This window comes from Poromitra crassiceps (genome assembly GCF_964638095.1).
Source record: "Poromitra crassiceps genome assembly, chromosome: 12".
Taxonomy (NCBI): domain Eukaryota; kingdom Metazoa; phylum Chordata; class Actinopteri; order Beryciformes; family Melamphaidae; genus Poromitra; species Poromitra crassiceps.
The window spans coordinates 47933932-47946951 of NC_139632.1; the positions used below are offsets into that span (position 1 = coordinate 47933932).

Sequence of the window (13020 nt, forward strand, 5' to 3'; positions counted from 1 at the left end):
TTCTCATTATGCATCTTCAGTTTTTCTTCAAACTCAAACAACAAGACTTTTCTTAGTCTATTTTTTATGCATCTTCAGTTTTTCCTGTCAAGTAAACAGTTTTGCCAGAAACTCAATTGAATGGTTTCTCTCCTGTATAACTTCTCATGTGTCTCTTCAGAGACTTGTTCAACTGAACTACTTTCCACACATTGAACTTCAACAAACAAAGACGTTTCTTAGTCTATTTTTGAAAAAAAAAAAAAAAAAAAAAAAAAAAATCGCGATATGAGATTTCATCTCAACGATACATATCGTGACGTTTTACTATCGCGAAATTTCGTGCGACGATATATTGTGACACCCCTAGTGAATGGCTAACGGCTAGCCATTCTACTAGCCTTACAGCTAGCTGATGGCTGCGAAGTTCTGAAAATAGGTGTCTATTGTATTATTCCGGCTAACGTTATCGATTAGTTTCATTTTTCCTTTCATTTTTCCCCCCAATCATCTCCAGTATCATCTGCATTAAAAGATGATGAAGATGATGTGTTATTTTTCTCCTCTTCTTCTTCTTCTTCACACTCAGGCTGTCTGGTATGAATATTCCAGGGCCCATCATCAGCAACAAAAACTGGCTCCGGCTGCACTTTGTGACGGAGAGCAACCACCGCCACAAAGGCTTCAGGGCTCAGTATCAAGGTAAGACATGATGACTTCATTTGCAAATCCTAATAGAGGGCACTCTGCTTGAACAAAAAGGGGCCATTGTGGGGGAAATACGCTGTAATTACCAAACATGTTTTTGATCTTTGTCAACTGAATATCAAACAGTTTTCATTAATACCCCCACTGTTGAAGGCAAAGGCTGTATGAAGGTTTTTTTCAGCTTCAAACCATTGATTTCAAAGGCTTTTGTTAATCAAATATTTGAGAGATAAATAGTGTGTATAACACAGCTCGAGCAGCTCAATAATCCATTACCTTGCATGACTTTCAAGTCAGGCCAGGGGACAATGTATGTAGGCTATACCATGCCACAGTTACTAACAGCCCGGCACCAAACCAGGCTAGAAGGGATACAGCCATGGACGAAGTGATGCAGAATCTCCCCAGGCGTTCACAGGGGAACAGACAATCGCCATAAAACTCTTCAAACATCATTTATTTCATTGCATTTTTGTTTTAAGTTGTAGGGTTTTGTTCCTTAACCATGGCCAAACCCTAACCCCAACTATTTTACTTGCCTAACCGTAATAACCCATCTTTGGGACATAATTCAATGTTTTCAAATAATTAAATTAATTAATAATGTATGTAGCTTATCTAGGAATCAAAACCCAGTCCTCAGCTTGGAAGGCAAACGCCTAAACCATCAAGCCATAAGCCGCAACCAAATTCAACTGAACGTTTTTCTTACTATGACCACCGTACCCTAACCTTAACCAAGTTGTTTTACTTGCATAAACCTAAATGTAAGGACCTTAAAACAACAATAAAAATGCAATGACATGTTTTTGAAAGTTTTATGGTGGTCAAGTCAAGTTTATTTGTATAGCCCTAATTCACAAGCATGTCTCAGAGGGCTTCACAGAGAATATGTTTAGCTAAATCTAGCTGACACAACAATTATAATCTTATGTTCGAGAGAGACAGAGGGAAACGGAGAAAGCGGGAGAGAAGTGGGGGAGGAGAGAGCAGGGGAGGGGAGGAGGTGGAGAGGGAGAAAGGTAGGAAGAGAGCAGGGGGAGGCGGGAGGGAGACTAGGAGAGAAAGCAGAACAGACAATAAAAAAAAAAAAATAATAATAATAATACCTTAACTTGTACCACTGTTCCTTCAGAAGTTGTAGTTATATACTGTCTTACATAGTGGATTGCTCTATTGCTGACAAAAATGTGTTATTGTAAGTCGCTTTGGATAAAAGCGTCTGCCAAATAATGTAATGTAATGTAATGTAATGGTATACTGGGGCTGGGCGATAGGTCACGAGTAGTCACAGGGGACATTTTCGAAACATACTAATGTATATCACAGTAATGTTCGTATAAGCAAAGTAAAATTTAGCAATCAAGTTATCATGTATTATAATTACCAGGCGATATGATGCCACTGAATAGACTGACATTTATCGCCTAGCCCTGCCCCTATAGGGCATACAGCAGCTACTCAATCCGCCTGGCCATCCCGCTGCAGTGGCCGCGGTAGCAGCGGCACACTAGAAGCGGCAGCGGAGCGGCCAGACCAAACGAGCAACAGCTCAGACAATCTGACTACTCTAGCCATTAACCAGAACTAACTAGCACACAATGAATCTAACTAATCTACAGCCTAGTCTGCCCTGTCCTACTCTAATCTAATCTAATCTCAGCCTGAACACTATAACGGTCAACGATCGTTTATTACCCCGTGAGCGCCCGGCGAAATTTTGCTTCACTTCCATCCGGGGCTGTAGTACCCCATTTAGCCACACCCACAAACCAAGCAGGGAAGCCTGTGACTTCACAGTGAAAGTCTTTCTAACAGGTTTTCTATCAGGAGCCTCACCTGCATGCGTGGCAACTCATTGTAAATGGAGACAGAAAATCAATAGCATGAAAAAAATCACATTTATCATCTATTCCAGGAGTGTTGTGCAATACTCAAACCAGGTCCCTATGCGTTTTGCTATTCCCGATGTAAAGGGCCAGTTTCTTTTTAATGCAGCGACAAGTAAGGAGGGGCTTTATTGTGCAGCGTGCGTTTGAGCATATGAAACGCCTGGGCCGGTCAGTCACTAAAGAGACACAGGTCCAGCTTGTATATAACATGCAGTCTAGGAAAGGGATCAATGTTTTCCAATTCCAATGCCTTATTTTGCTTGCTTCATTGCTTTTGGCTATTCTGTTGACACCTCAAACTTCTGACAGTCACCTGCATCAGCTGGCTTTTGTGTGCAGTCTGCCCGGCCCCTGCTATGTTTCATTAGAGGCACTCTAAGATATTTAGCCGTGGAGTCCTTAAGGCTGCTGTTTGATTCTGCCTGCTATTTCCCCCTTACAGGCTATAACCCTTAAATCTGCTCTGTCCAATCAATTTCCATCCACTGTTTATATGCCTGAGTTATACAAACAAACAAATGAGAAAATCTCATTTTGCTTTTATAGACTTGTCAATGCAGCCCCTAAAAGAAATGCATCAGGGGCAATAGCCCCATTTCCTGTAGGGGGAAGAGAAGAAAACGATGCAGACCACTAGTGTTATTACTATTACTAGCAATGACATTTTGATGTTCTTCATAGCACCAAGTATCCTCCAGAGAAAGAAACACTTGTACTGTATCTTCTCACATCTAATACTGTAACTTTTTTGATCTAATGACCTCTTTTCATTGCTCTCGACCAGTGAAAAGCTCTGGAGAGCTTAAATCCAGAGGGGTAAAATTATTACCAGGGAAGGACAACACTAACAAACTGTCTTTGAGTAAGTCTTTTAGTTTTCTTATGCAAATGTTTTCATTGTTTGGCCTTTTCATTTGTGCAGGGCTTTGTGTTCTGGGTCTTTCTTTCTTTCCCGTCTTTTTTTGTTGCTGCATCATTTGGTGAAGCATTAAGCTACAGTTAAGATGTTAGGCATTAAGCTACAGTACAGTACAGTACTGTATTAAGCTACAGTACAGTACAGTACTGTATTAAGCTACAGTACTAGATTTAGAAGTGCAGTCTCTTTTTCTTTCTGATAACACATTTGCCCCGTCGTCTGACTGACTGACTGACTGTCCTGTCGTCTGACTGACTGTCCTGTTGTCTGATTGACTGTCCTGTTGTCTGACTGACTGACTGACTGTCCTGTCCTCTGACTGACTGACTGTCCTGTTGCCTGACTGACTGACTGTCCTGTTGCCTGACTGACTGACTGTCCTGTTGCCTGACTGACTGACTGTCCTGTTGTCTGACTGACTGTCCTGTTGTCTGACTGACTGACTGACTGTCCTGTTGTCTGACTGACTGTCCTGTTGCCTGACTGACTGACTGTCCTGTTGCCTGACTGACTGACTGTCCTGTTGTCTGACTGACTGTCCTGTTGTCTGACTGACTGACTGTCATGTTGTCTGACTGACTGACTGTCCTGTTGTCTGACTGACTGACTGTCATGTTGTCTGACTGACTGTCCTGTTGTCTGACTGACTGTCCTGTTGTCTGACTGACTGACTGTCCTGTCGTCTGACTGACTGACTGTCCTGTTGTCTGACTGACTGACTGTCCTGTTGTCTGACTGACTGACTGTCCTGTTGTCTGACTGACTGACTGTCCTGTTGTCTGACTGACTGTCCTGTTGTCTGACTGACTGTCCTGTTATCTGACTGACTGACTGTCCTGTCGTCTGACTGACTGACTGTCCTGTTGTCTGACTGACTGACTGTCCTGTTGTCTGACTGACTGACTGGCTGTCCTGTTGTCTGACTGACTGACTGTCCTGTTGTCTGTCTGTCTGACTGACTGACTGTGCTGTTGTCTGTCTGTCTGACTGACTGACTGTCCTGTTGTCTGACTGACTGTCTGACTGACTGTCCTGTTGTCTGACTGAGTGACTGTCCTGTCGTCTGACTGACTGACTGTCCTGCTGTCTGACTGACTGACTGTCATGTTGTCTGACTGACTGACTGTCCTGTTGTCTGACTGACTGACTGTCCTGCTGTCTGACTGACTGACTGTCATGTTGTCTGACTGACTGACTGTCCTGTTGTCTGACTGACTGACTGTCCTGTTGTCTGTCTGACTGACTGTCTGACTGACTGTCCTGTTGTCTGACTGACTGACTGTCCTGTTGTCTGACTGACTGACTGTCATGTTGTCTGACTGACTGACTGTCCTGTTGTCTGACTGACTGACTGTCCTGTTGTCTGACTGACTGACTGTCCTGTTGTCTGTCTGTCTGTCTGACTGACTGACTGTCCTGTTGTATGTCTGTCTGACTGACTGACTGTCCTGTTGTCTGCCTGTCTGTCTGACTGACTGACTGACTGACTGACTGTCCTGTTGTCTGACTGACTGACTGTCATGTTGTCTGTCTGTCTGTCTGTCTGTCTGTCTGACTGACTGTCCTGTTGTCTGACTGACTGACTGTCCTGTTGTCTGACTGACTGACTGTCCTGTTGTCTGACTGTCTGACTGTATGTCCTGTTGTCTGAGTGTCTGACTGCCCTGTTGTCTGACTGACTGTCTGACTGTCCTGTTGTCTGACTGACTGTCCTGTTGTCTGACTGTCCTGTTGTCTGTCTCTCTGTCTGTCTGTCTGACTGACTGACTGTCCTGTTGTCTGACTGACTGACTGTCCTGTTGTCTGTCTGTCTGTCTGTCTGTCTGACTGACTGACTGACTGTCCTGTTGTCTGTCTGACTGTCCTGTTGTCTGATTGACTGACTGTCCTGTTGTCTGACTGACTGTCCTGTTGTCTGACTGACTGACTGTCCTGTTGTCTGACTGACTGTCCTGTTGTCTGACTGACTGTCTGATTGTCCTGTTGTCTGTCTGACTGACTGTCTGACTGTCTTGTTTTCTGTCTGTCTGTCTGTCTGTCTGTCTGTCTGACTGACTGTCCTGTTGTCTGACTGACTGTCTGACTGTCCTCTTGTCTGACTGACTGTCTGACTGTCCTGTTGTCTGACTGACTGTCTGATTGTCCTGTTGTCTGTCTGACTGACTGTCTGATTGTCCTGTTGTCTGACTGACTGTCTTGTTTTCTGTCTGTCTGTCTGACTGTCCTGTTGCCTGACTGACTGTCTGACTGTCCTGTTGCCTGACTGACTGTCTGACTGTCCTGTTGTCTGACTGACTGACTGTCCTGTTGTCTGACTGACTGTCTGACTGTCCTGTTGTCTGACTGTCCTGTTGTCTGTCTCTCTGTCTGTCTGTCTGACTGACTGACTGTCCTGTTGTCTGACTGACTGACTGTCCTGTTGTCTGTCTGTCTGTCTGTCTGACTGACTGACTGACTGTCCTGTTGTCTGACTGACTGACTGTCCTGTTGTCTGTCTGTCTGTCTGACTGACTGACTGTCCTGTTGTCTGACTGACTGACTGACTGTCCTGTTGTCTGACTGACTGTCCTGTTGTCTGACTGACTGACTGTCCTGTTGTCTGACTGACTGTCCTGTTGTCTGACTGACTGTCTGATTGTCCTGTTGTCTGACTGACTGTCTGACTGTCTTGTTTTCTGTCTGTCTGTCTGTCTGTCTGACTGACTGACTGACTGTCCTGTTATCTGACTGACTGTCTGACTGTCCTGTTGTCTGACTGACTGTCTGACTGTCCTGTTGTCTGACTGACTGTCTGATTGTCCTGTTGTCTGACTGACTGTCTGATTGTCCTGTTGTCTGACTGACTGTCTTGTTTTCTGTCTGTCTGTCTGTCTGACTGTCCTGTTGCCTGACTGACTGTCTGACTGTCCTGTTGCCTGACTGACTGTCTGACTGTCCTGTTGTCTGACTGACTGACTGTCCTGTTGTCTGACTGACTGTCTGACTGTCCTGTTGCCTGACTGACTGACTGACTGTCCTGTTGTCTGACTGACTGTCTGACTGTCTGACTGTCTTGTTTTCTGTCTGTCTGTCTGACTGTCCTGTTGTCTGACTGACTGACTGACAGAAATGTGCTCAGCTAGATCAGATCTAGGGCGTCTTGATAGTGTCGAGGTGAAAGCACTCAGCAGTACTTCCTGCTTGGTCAGACGTTCCTGCTGACACAATTGGCCGTGTCTGCGGGTGGGAAGCCGGTGGGATGTGTGTCCTGGTCACTGCACCTCCTCTGGTCAGTTCGGGGGGGGGGGGACTGTAGCGTGATCCTCCCACACGTTACGTCCTGCCGCTGAAACTCCTCGCTGTCAGGTGAAAAGAAGCTGCTGGCGACTGCACGTGTATCGGAGGAAACATGTACTAGTCTACAGCTCTCTCCGGATCGGCAGGGGGGGCAAGGATCAGGACAGCAGGGGGAATTGGCTAAGAACAATTGGGGAGAAAATGCGAGGAATTTTTTTAAAAAATTCAAAAAATGTGCTCAGCTATATCAGACCTAGTAGCCTACATTGCAGCAAAATCCTAAATTTGATCTGTTGCAGCTAGCCGTCCAAAACTCCATCTTTGGTTCTATCCTACCCAAGCAATACATCAGATTGACTGGAGTTCATACACACACAGCAGTAGTCAAGGCTGAGTGGCAGATGAGTTGTGTGCACTTCAGACTGAAGTGAGTGAATACATTCTAATAGCTTGCTGAGCTCTGTCATTAACATAAGCTATTCACAACCTTAATTCCCTTTAACTCCACAATGTGCTCAACACTTTAGCGATAACAGGTTGTAATCTTTATTACCTTATGTTTCATATTCTTGTCATTGCATGGTGACATGAATAATGTAGGGGGCTATAATCTTTTCTACAAGACAATTAATGTATCATTTAAAAAGACAAGTCGATGGTGCATAGTACTGTATGCCTTGTGCATCCATGGCGCATAATTGAACCCATAGCAATGTTATAACTGGCCACAATTAACTTCAAAGCTAATGAACTTCGTAAGTGAAAGCAGAACGAACGCCTCTAGAGCTTCTCGCGTTAAAAACAGGGACCACAGAGTCTTGTGTGTGATATCTTATTGCCAAGTTACGATTTTACATATTTCATGAATTTCATTTCCGATGCATGCTTTATGTGATTCCCACAATATATTGCAAGAGCTTGTTTAATGTCTTACGCGCACAGACACGCACGCGCACACACACACACACACGCACGCACGCACGCGCACACACACACACACGCACACGCACACGCACACACACACAGTGAACTTTTATCCTATTTCCAAAGCCACTTCTCTACTTTCCCACAGTAGCAAAGGCTATATATTTCATCCTCTCCGCCAAGCTTTATCTAGGCTACTTCAACCATTAGTATGTATGAGTCCCACTGAGTGATCACTGTAGTGCCTGTGATGTTGTTGAAGGTTACTTAATCCTCTTGCTCCCTGTTGGGCTCAGATAGATTCCCCCGTTTTGTTCGAGCTCGCGTACGAGAGTTGCGTTTAGCCTTACCATTCCCTTTGATAGCGCTCAACAGTGTGTCATCGCAACCGCAAATATGGCAAATAATTGGTAGCGAAAGTCATCTGGCACTGAGAGCTGGGGTCTGTCTGTCTAACTACATGCTTCCTGGGAGCAACATCTTGTTACCAGACGTTCACTGTGGAAGATTCAAACAGGACATATTTGATCTGCTAGATAATTCAACTCATTGTCTACATTGGCTGCATCTGGATGGAAGCATGGATCTTTGGCAGTGCAGGTGATTGTGTCTCTCTCATTGTCTTGTCTCACTCAGTGAATGAAGGCGGCATCAAACAGTTATCTAATTACTGCCCAGACCCAGGGGAGCCGGAGAACGGCAAACGGAGTGGCTCTGACTTCAGGTGAGTTCAAGTGCGCCCAGAACCAGAACCGAAGTGATGAAGGAGCTCAGATTTTGAAACGCCGATCCATAGAGACAGTGGGAACGCCCACAAAATGTTAAACGGCTGGCGCGCGAGTGGGGTAAAACCGCCGATATATCTCATGGGCTGACTCACCAAAAGACGGTGCTGCGGCTCTAAACTACAGGTTTGGGGGTTCTAGAGCAGAACACAAGACGTCTGCTCAGATGTGCGTTTACTGAGGTGGTTAAATCCCCGATCGTGTCTGCCTGGGCTGGGCTATCAGCTCAATTCTAACTTTGCTGAATGGATAGAACGGGGGAATTTACCCCACCCTGACCCCGCCCCCAGCCAGGCTGAGCCAGCTAACCCAGCGTCTATTGTGGGCGTTCCTAGAGCCTGTATGGGCGTTCCCAGACATGCGGACTGTCTCTATAGGGGAGACTTGGACCGTTTTCCATCCAGCTGTCCCATTATCACACAGCAGATTTAAAACTTTACACGTTCCACTTGACAAGCGTGGCATGTGCCCGGTCCATTTACCACCAGAGTAAAAGGAGCGCTTTTGAGAGTAGCTTATGACAGTAGCTTATGACGGTAGTGGAGAATTTGCATGCTCACAAAATATTCAGTAATTTAGACAATCTAGTTTGTCGTGCACCAGACACATTCAACAAAATGTACTATTCATATCACATACCAAATCAGCCCTTTCAGGAAAGGAGGAGACAAATGTTCTGTTTTAATCTTCTTTGACATGTAGCATATTGACATATTTTGAATACTTTTTTGTCTGATGCAATTTAGAGAATGCTACGAAAGTGACCTTGTGCAGCTGATAGTTTTTGAAAACTGTCACACAACACGTGCACTACATATTTTATTAAGACAGGTGCTACAAATACGATTAATACTGTATGCAGGGGATCTTAAACCTTTTCAGCTCAACACCAAAAAGTTATATATTCATAAATTCAGTGTCACCTTGCAACCCAAGCATAATAACGTATACAGCACTTTTATTTTCATCACGTGGGACTGCGGCAGAAACACTGGCTAAGAGGAACATCCATAGAAATATCAAACCAGCTCCAAGCTGCCTACCAACATGGGGGTCACAGGTTCACGCCCCCGTGTTACCTCCGGCAGGCACGATTGGCTGTGTCTGCGGGTGGGAAGCCGGATTGAGTTTTGTATGTGTCCTGGTTGCTGCACTAGCGCCTTCTCTGGTCGGTCGGGGTGCCTGGTCAAGGCGGAAGGGAACTGGTGGGAATAGCGTGATTCTCCCACGTGCTACATCCTGCACGCTGTCAGGTGAAAAGAAGCGGCTGGCAACTGCGCATGTGTCGGAGGCTAGTCTACGGCTCTCCCCAGATCGGCAGAGGGTGAAGCAGCGACCGGGGCAGCAGGGGGAACAATTACAAGTACAATTTAGGAGAAAATGGGGGGAAATCTGAAGGGGAAAAAACCCAGCTCCAAGCTACAGTAGTCCTCAGTGTGGCGAGGAATAGCATTTTATCCAAGCTAGTCCTCAGTGTGGTGAGAGATAGCATTTTATCCAAGTTAGTCCTCAGTGTGGCGAGAGATAGCATTTTATCCAAGTTAGTCCTCAGTGTGGCGAGAGATAGCATTTTATCCAAGTTAGTCCTCAGTGTGGCGAGAGATAGCATTTTATCCAAGTTAGTCCTCAGTGTGGCGAGAGATAGCATTTTATCCAAGTTAGTCCTCAGTGTGGCGAGAGATAGCATTTTATCCAAGCTAGTCCTCAGTGTGGCGAGAGATAGCATTTTATCCAAGCTAGTCCTCAGTGTGGTAAGAGATAGCATTTTATCCAAGCTAGTCCTCAGTGTGGCGAGAGATAGCATTTTATCCAAGCTAGTCCTCAGTGTGGTGAGAGATAGCATTTTATCCAAGCTAGTCCTCAGTGTGGTGAGAGATAGCATTTTATCCAAGTTAGTCCTCAGTGTGGTAAGAGATAGCATTTTATCCAAGTTAGTCCTCAGTGTGGTGAGAGATAGCATTTTATCCAAGCTAGTCCTCAGTGTGGCGAGAGATAGCATTTTATCCAAGCTGATTGCTATTCAGAGAAAGCAGAGCCCCAGGGTTTGTCTTCCAACTTTTGATTGAGAACTGGCTAAAGCTCTGGGAAGGAGGCAGTTAGATTTAGTTAGCTGCCACAATTACCTCCATTCTCAATCTGCTAGATTAGAGATTAGATTGGGAGTTCCTGTCGTTTTTTTCATGTTGAAGATAAAGATACCGTACCCTACATGGGAAAGATCACTCTCACGCGCCACTACTAGTTCTGTTTTGCAATACAGTGTAATTTGGCATTATATTATATATAAACACATTTCTCAGCTGATGTAAAAAGGGTGCTTATTGCATTAAAGTCACACTGAAATGAGAAATGTCTTATTCACATTTGTAGCACCTTCAATTTTGGATTCACCTCATTCAAATGATCATAGCACTTATTTGACACTTATGTTTTAATAATGAATGAATTTATTTCATTCATTCATTCATTCATTGTCATTGATGTAATACATTTGCTGTATTGAAATGTACAGTACTGCAATGTAAATAAGTAACGAATGGGATGGTATGAATAATGGATGTGAAGTGCCTCACGTGTCGTTTTTTTTTAATTGATTGCTTTTCACATTTTAATTATGTTTTATCTTTTCAGCATTGGAGCCACTGCTCAATTCACCTGTGATGAAGACCATGTGCTGCAGGGTTCCAAAACCATTACCTGCCAGCGAGTAGCCGAGGTCTTTGCTGCTTGGAGCGACCACCGGCCTGTGTGCAAGGGTGAGCGAGCGACAGACAGAGACAGAGAGAGAGAGCGAGAGACAGAGAGAGAGAGAGAGAGAGTGAGAGACAGACAGAGCGAGAGGGCGGGGCTTCTGAAGAGCTAATAAAGCTGCTTGATGAAGGCAGTGCCTCTGGATATGCGCTCTGTGCAGATAGAGGGAGGTTCAGTTCTGTTCATTATGTATGAACGCATGTGTGTGCTGCAGCACTCTAGATCTCATTTCATAAATGCCCTGCCTGTTTTGTTACGTTTCATAAGAGCCAGAGCAGCTTTTAGGATGTGATGAATGGACCACACACTGCTTTAGATACCTGCAAGTCAGAAATGATGTTCCATCCAGGATTCATGACTTTGTAGCACTTCCAGATGAGCATGCTTTTTTTTTATGTTTTGCTGAGCCCTCCTCACTCCAAGCATCTCATTTCCAGATTTGTATGTCTGTTTGATAGCTGCACGATGATGGCCTCTACTTTTATTTATTTATTTTATTTAACCTTTATTTAAACAGGTAAAAACACGTTGAGACCGAGGTCTCATTTTCAAGTGTGACCTACTGAGAGGATTAGAGAAGCATGCAGGGGGAACTTGGTATTGAGTTATCTGACATTATATGGGATAGGAGTCTGTCTATGATACAACTCTGCTCAATTAATAGTAGACACCAGCTGATCCAATTTAAAGTTGCTCATCGTCTTCACTATTCTAAGCATAAGTTGCATAAGATCTACCCTTCTGAACACTGTGCGATCGGTGTCAGGTGTCAGAGGGCACGTTATCTCATGCCTTTTGGTTCTGTCCTTCACTAACGGGATTCTGGGCCAGGATATTTGACTGGTACTCTAAGGCCTACAAAATAACCCTGCAGCCGGAGGCAGAACTCGCCATCTTTGGCTGCTCAGTGTCCTCTCTGAACTTCCCTGCAGCTGTGCAACAGTCTCTGACACAGGGGACAACTGTCACCGAAAGACTAATTCTGAAGGAATGGAAGTCTCCCTCTTCACCTTAATTTCAGTTGTGGTTAATGGACATGGTCTCTGTTATACAGATGGAGAGACTCAGGTTCCTGAGGACCAACTCTCTCAAAAAGTTCTAAGTCGTCTGGGACCCGTTTCTGGCCTATATCTTGACGAGGTCAGGGGTGATGGCTGACTCGCGGACCCTTTGCGTCGGGCCCCATGTACAGCATCTTCTAGAAGCATATAAGCACTGTACTGTACTCTGTATAAACACTGAATGTCCTTAGTGTATATATATATATATATATAATCAGAATCAGAAAGACTTTAATTATCCCCGGGGGGAAATTGGGACAAGTTACAGTAGCTCGCTCACAGAACACACATAGCATAAAATAACAGTAGTAAATGCGATATTAAGCAAAATAAGCAGAATAAGAACACAACATAGCATAGCATAACAGTAGTAAATGCGATAGAAGCAAAAATAAGTAGAATATGTCTAAGTAAACAAAATACGTAGAGTAAGTATACATTCCGTGCCAATTATCATTATTGCACACTGGACTTATATTAAGTCGGCTTGCCCTATACGTTACACGTGGCTCAGCCAGGCACAGTTAACCTATCGGCTGGCTCAGTCTCAGGGAGACTGAGCGTCTCCGAGGTGCTCTTTTAAGAGAGGCATTAAATAGACCAATGGCCACAGGCAGGAATGATTTCCTGTGCCTCTCCGTATTGCATCTAGGTGGAATCAGTCTCTCACTGAACATACTCCTGTGTTTGACTAGCATGCCGTGGAGTGGGTGCGAGTCATTGCT

The 13020-nt window shown here is 44.7% G+C and overlaps 1 protein-coding gene across 1 annotated transcript in view; it reads left to right on the forward strand.

The window, feature by feature from the left end:
• Nucleotides 1–575: 575 nt before the first annotated feature.
• LOC310786958 (CUB and sushi domain-containing protein 3-like) overlaps nucleotides 576–13020 on the forward strand; it is a gene marked incomplete at its 3' end in the record, with an annotated part of 313431 nt that continues 300986 nt past the window's right edge. The window contains exons 1-4 of the mRNA XM_083648289.1: nucleotides 576–681; nucleotides 3364–3441; nucleotides 8335–8422; nucleotides 11115–11239. Of these exons, the coding sequence (XP_083504415.1) occupies nucleotides 579–681; nucleotides 3364–3441; nucleotides 8335–8422; nucleotides 11115–11239 (394 nt within the window). The 5' untranslated portion in view covers nucleotides 576–578. The remainder of the gene's footprint in view (nucleotides 682–3363; nucleotides 3442–8334; nucleotides 8423–11114; nucleotides 11240–13020) is intronic.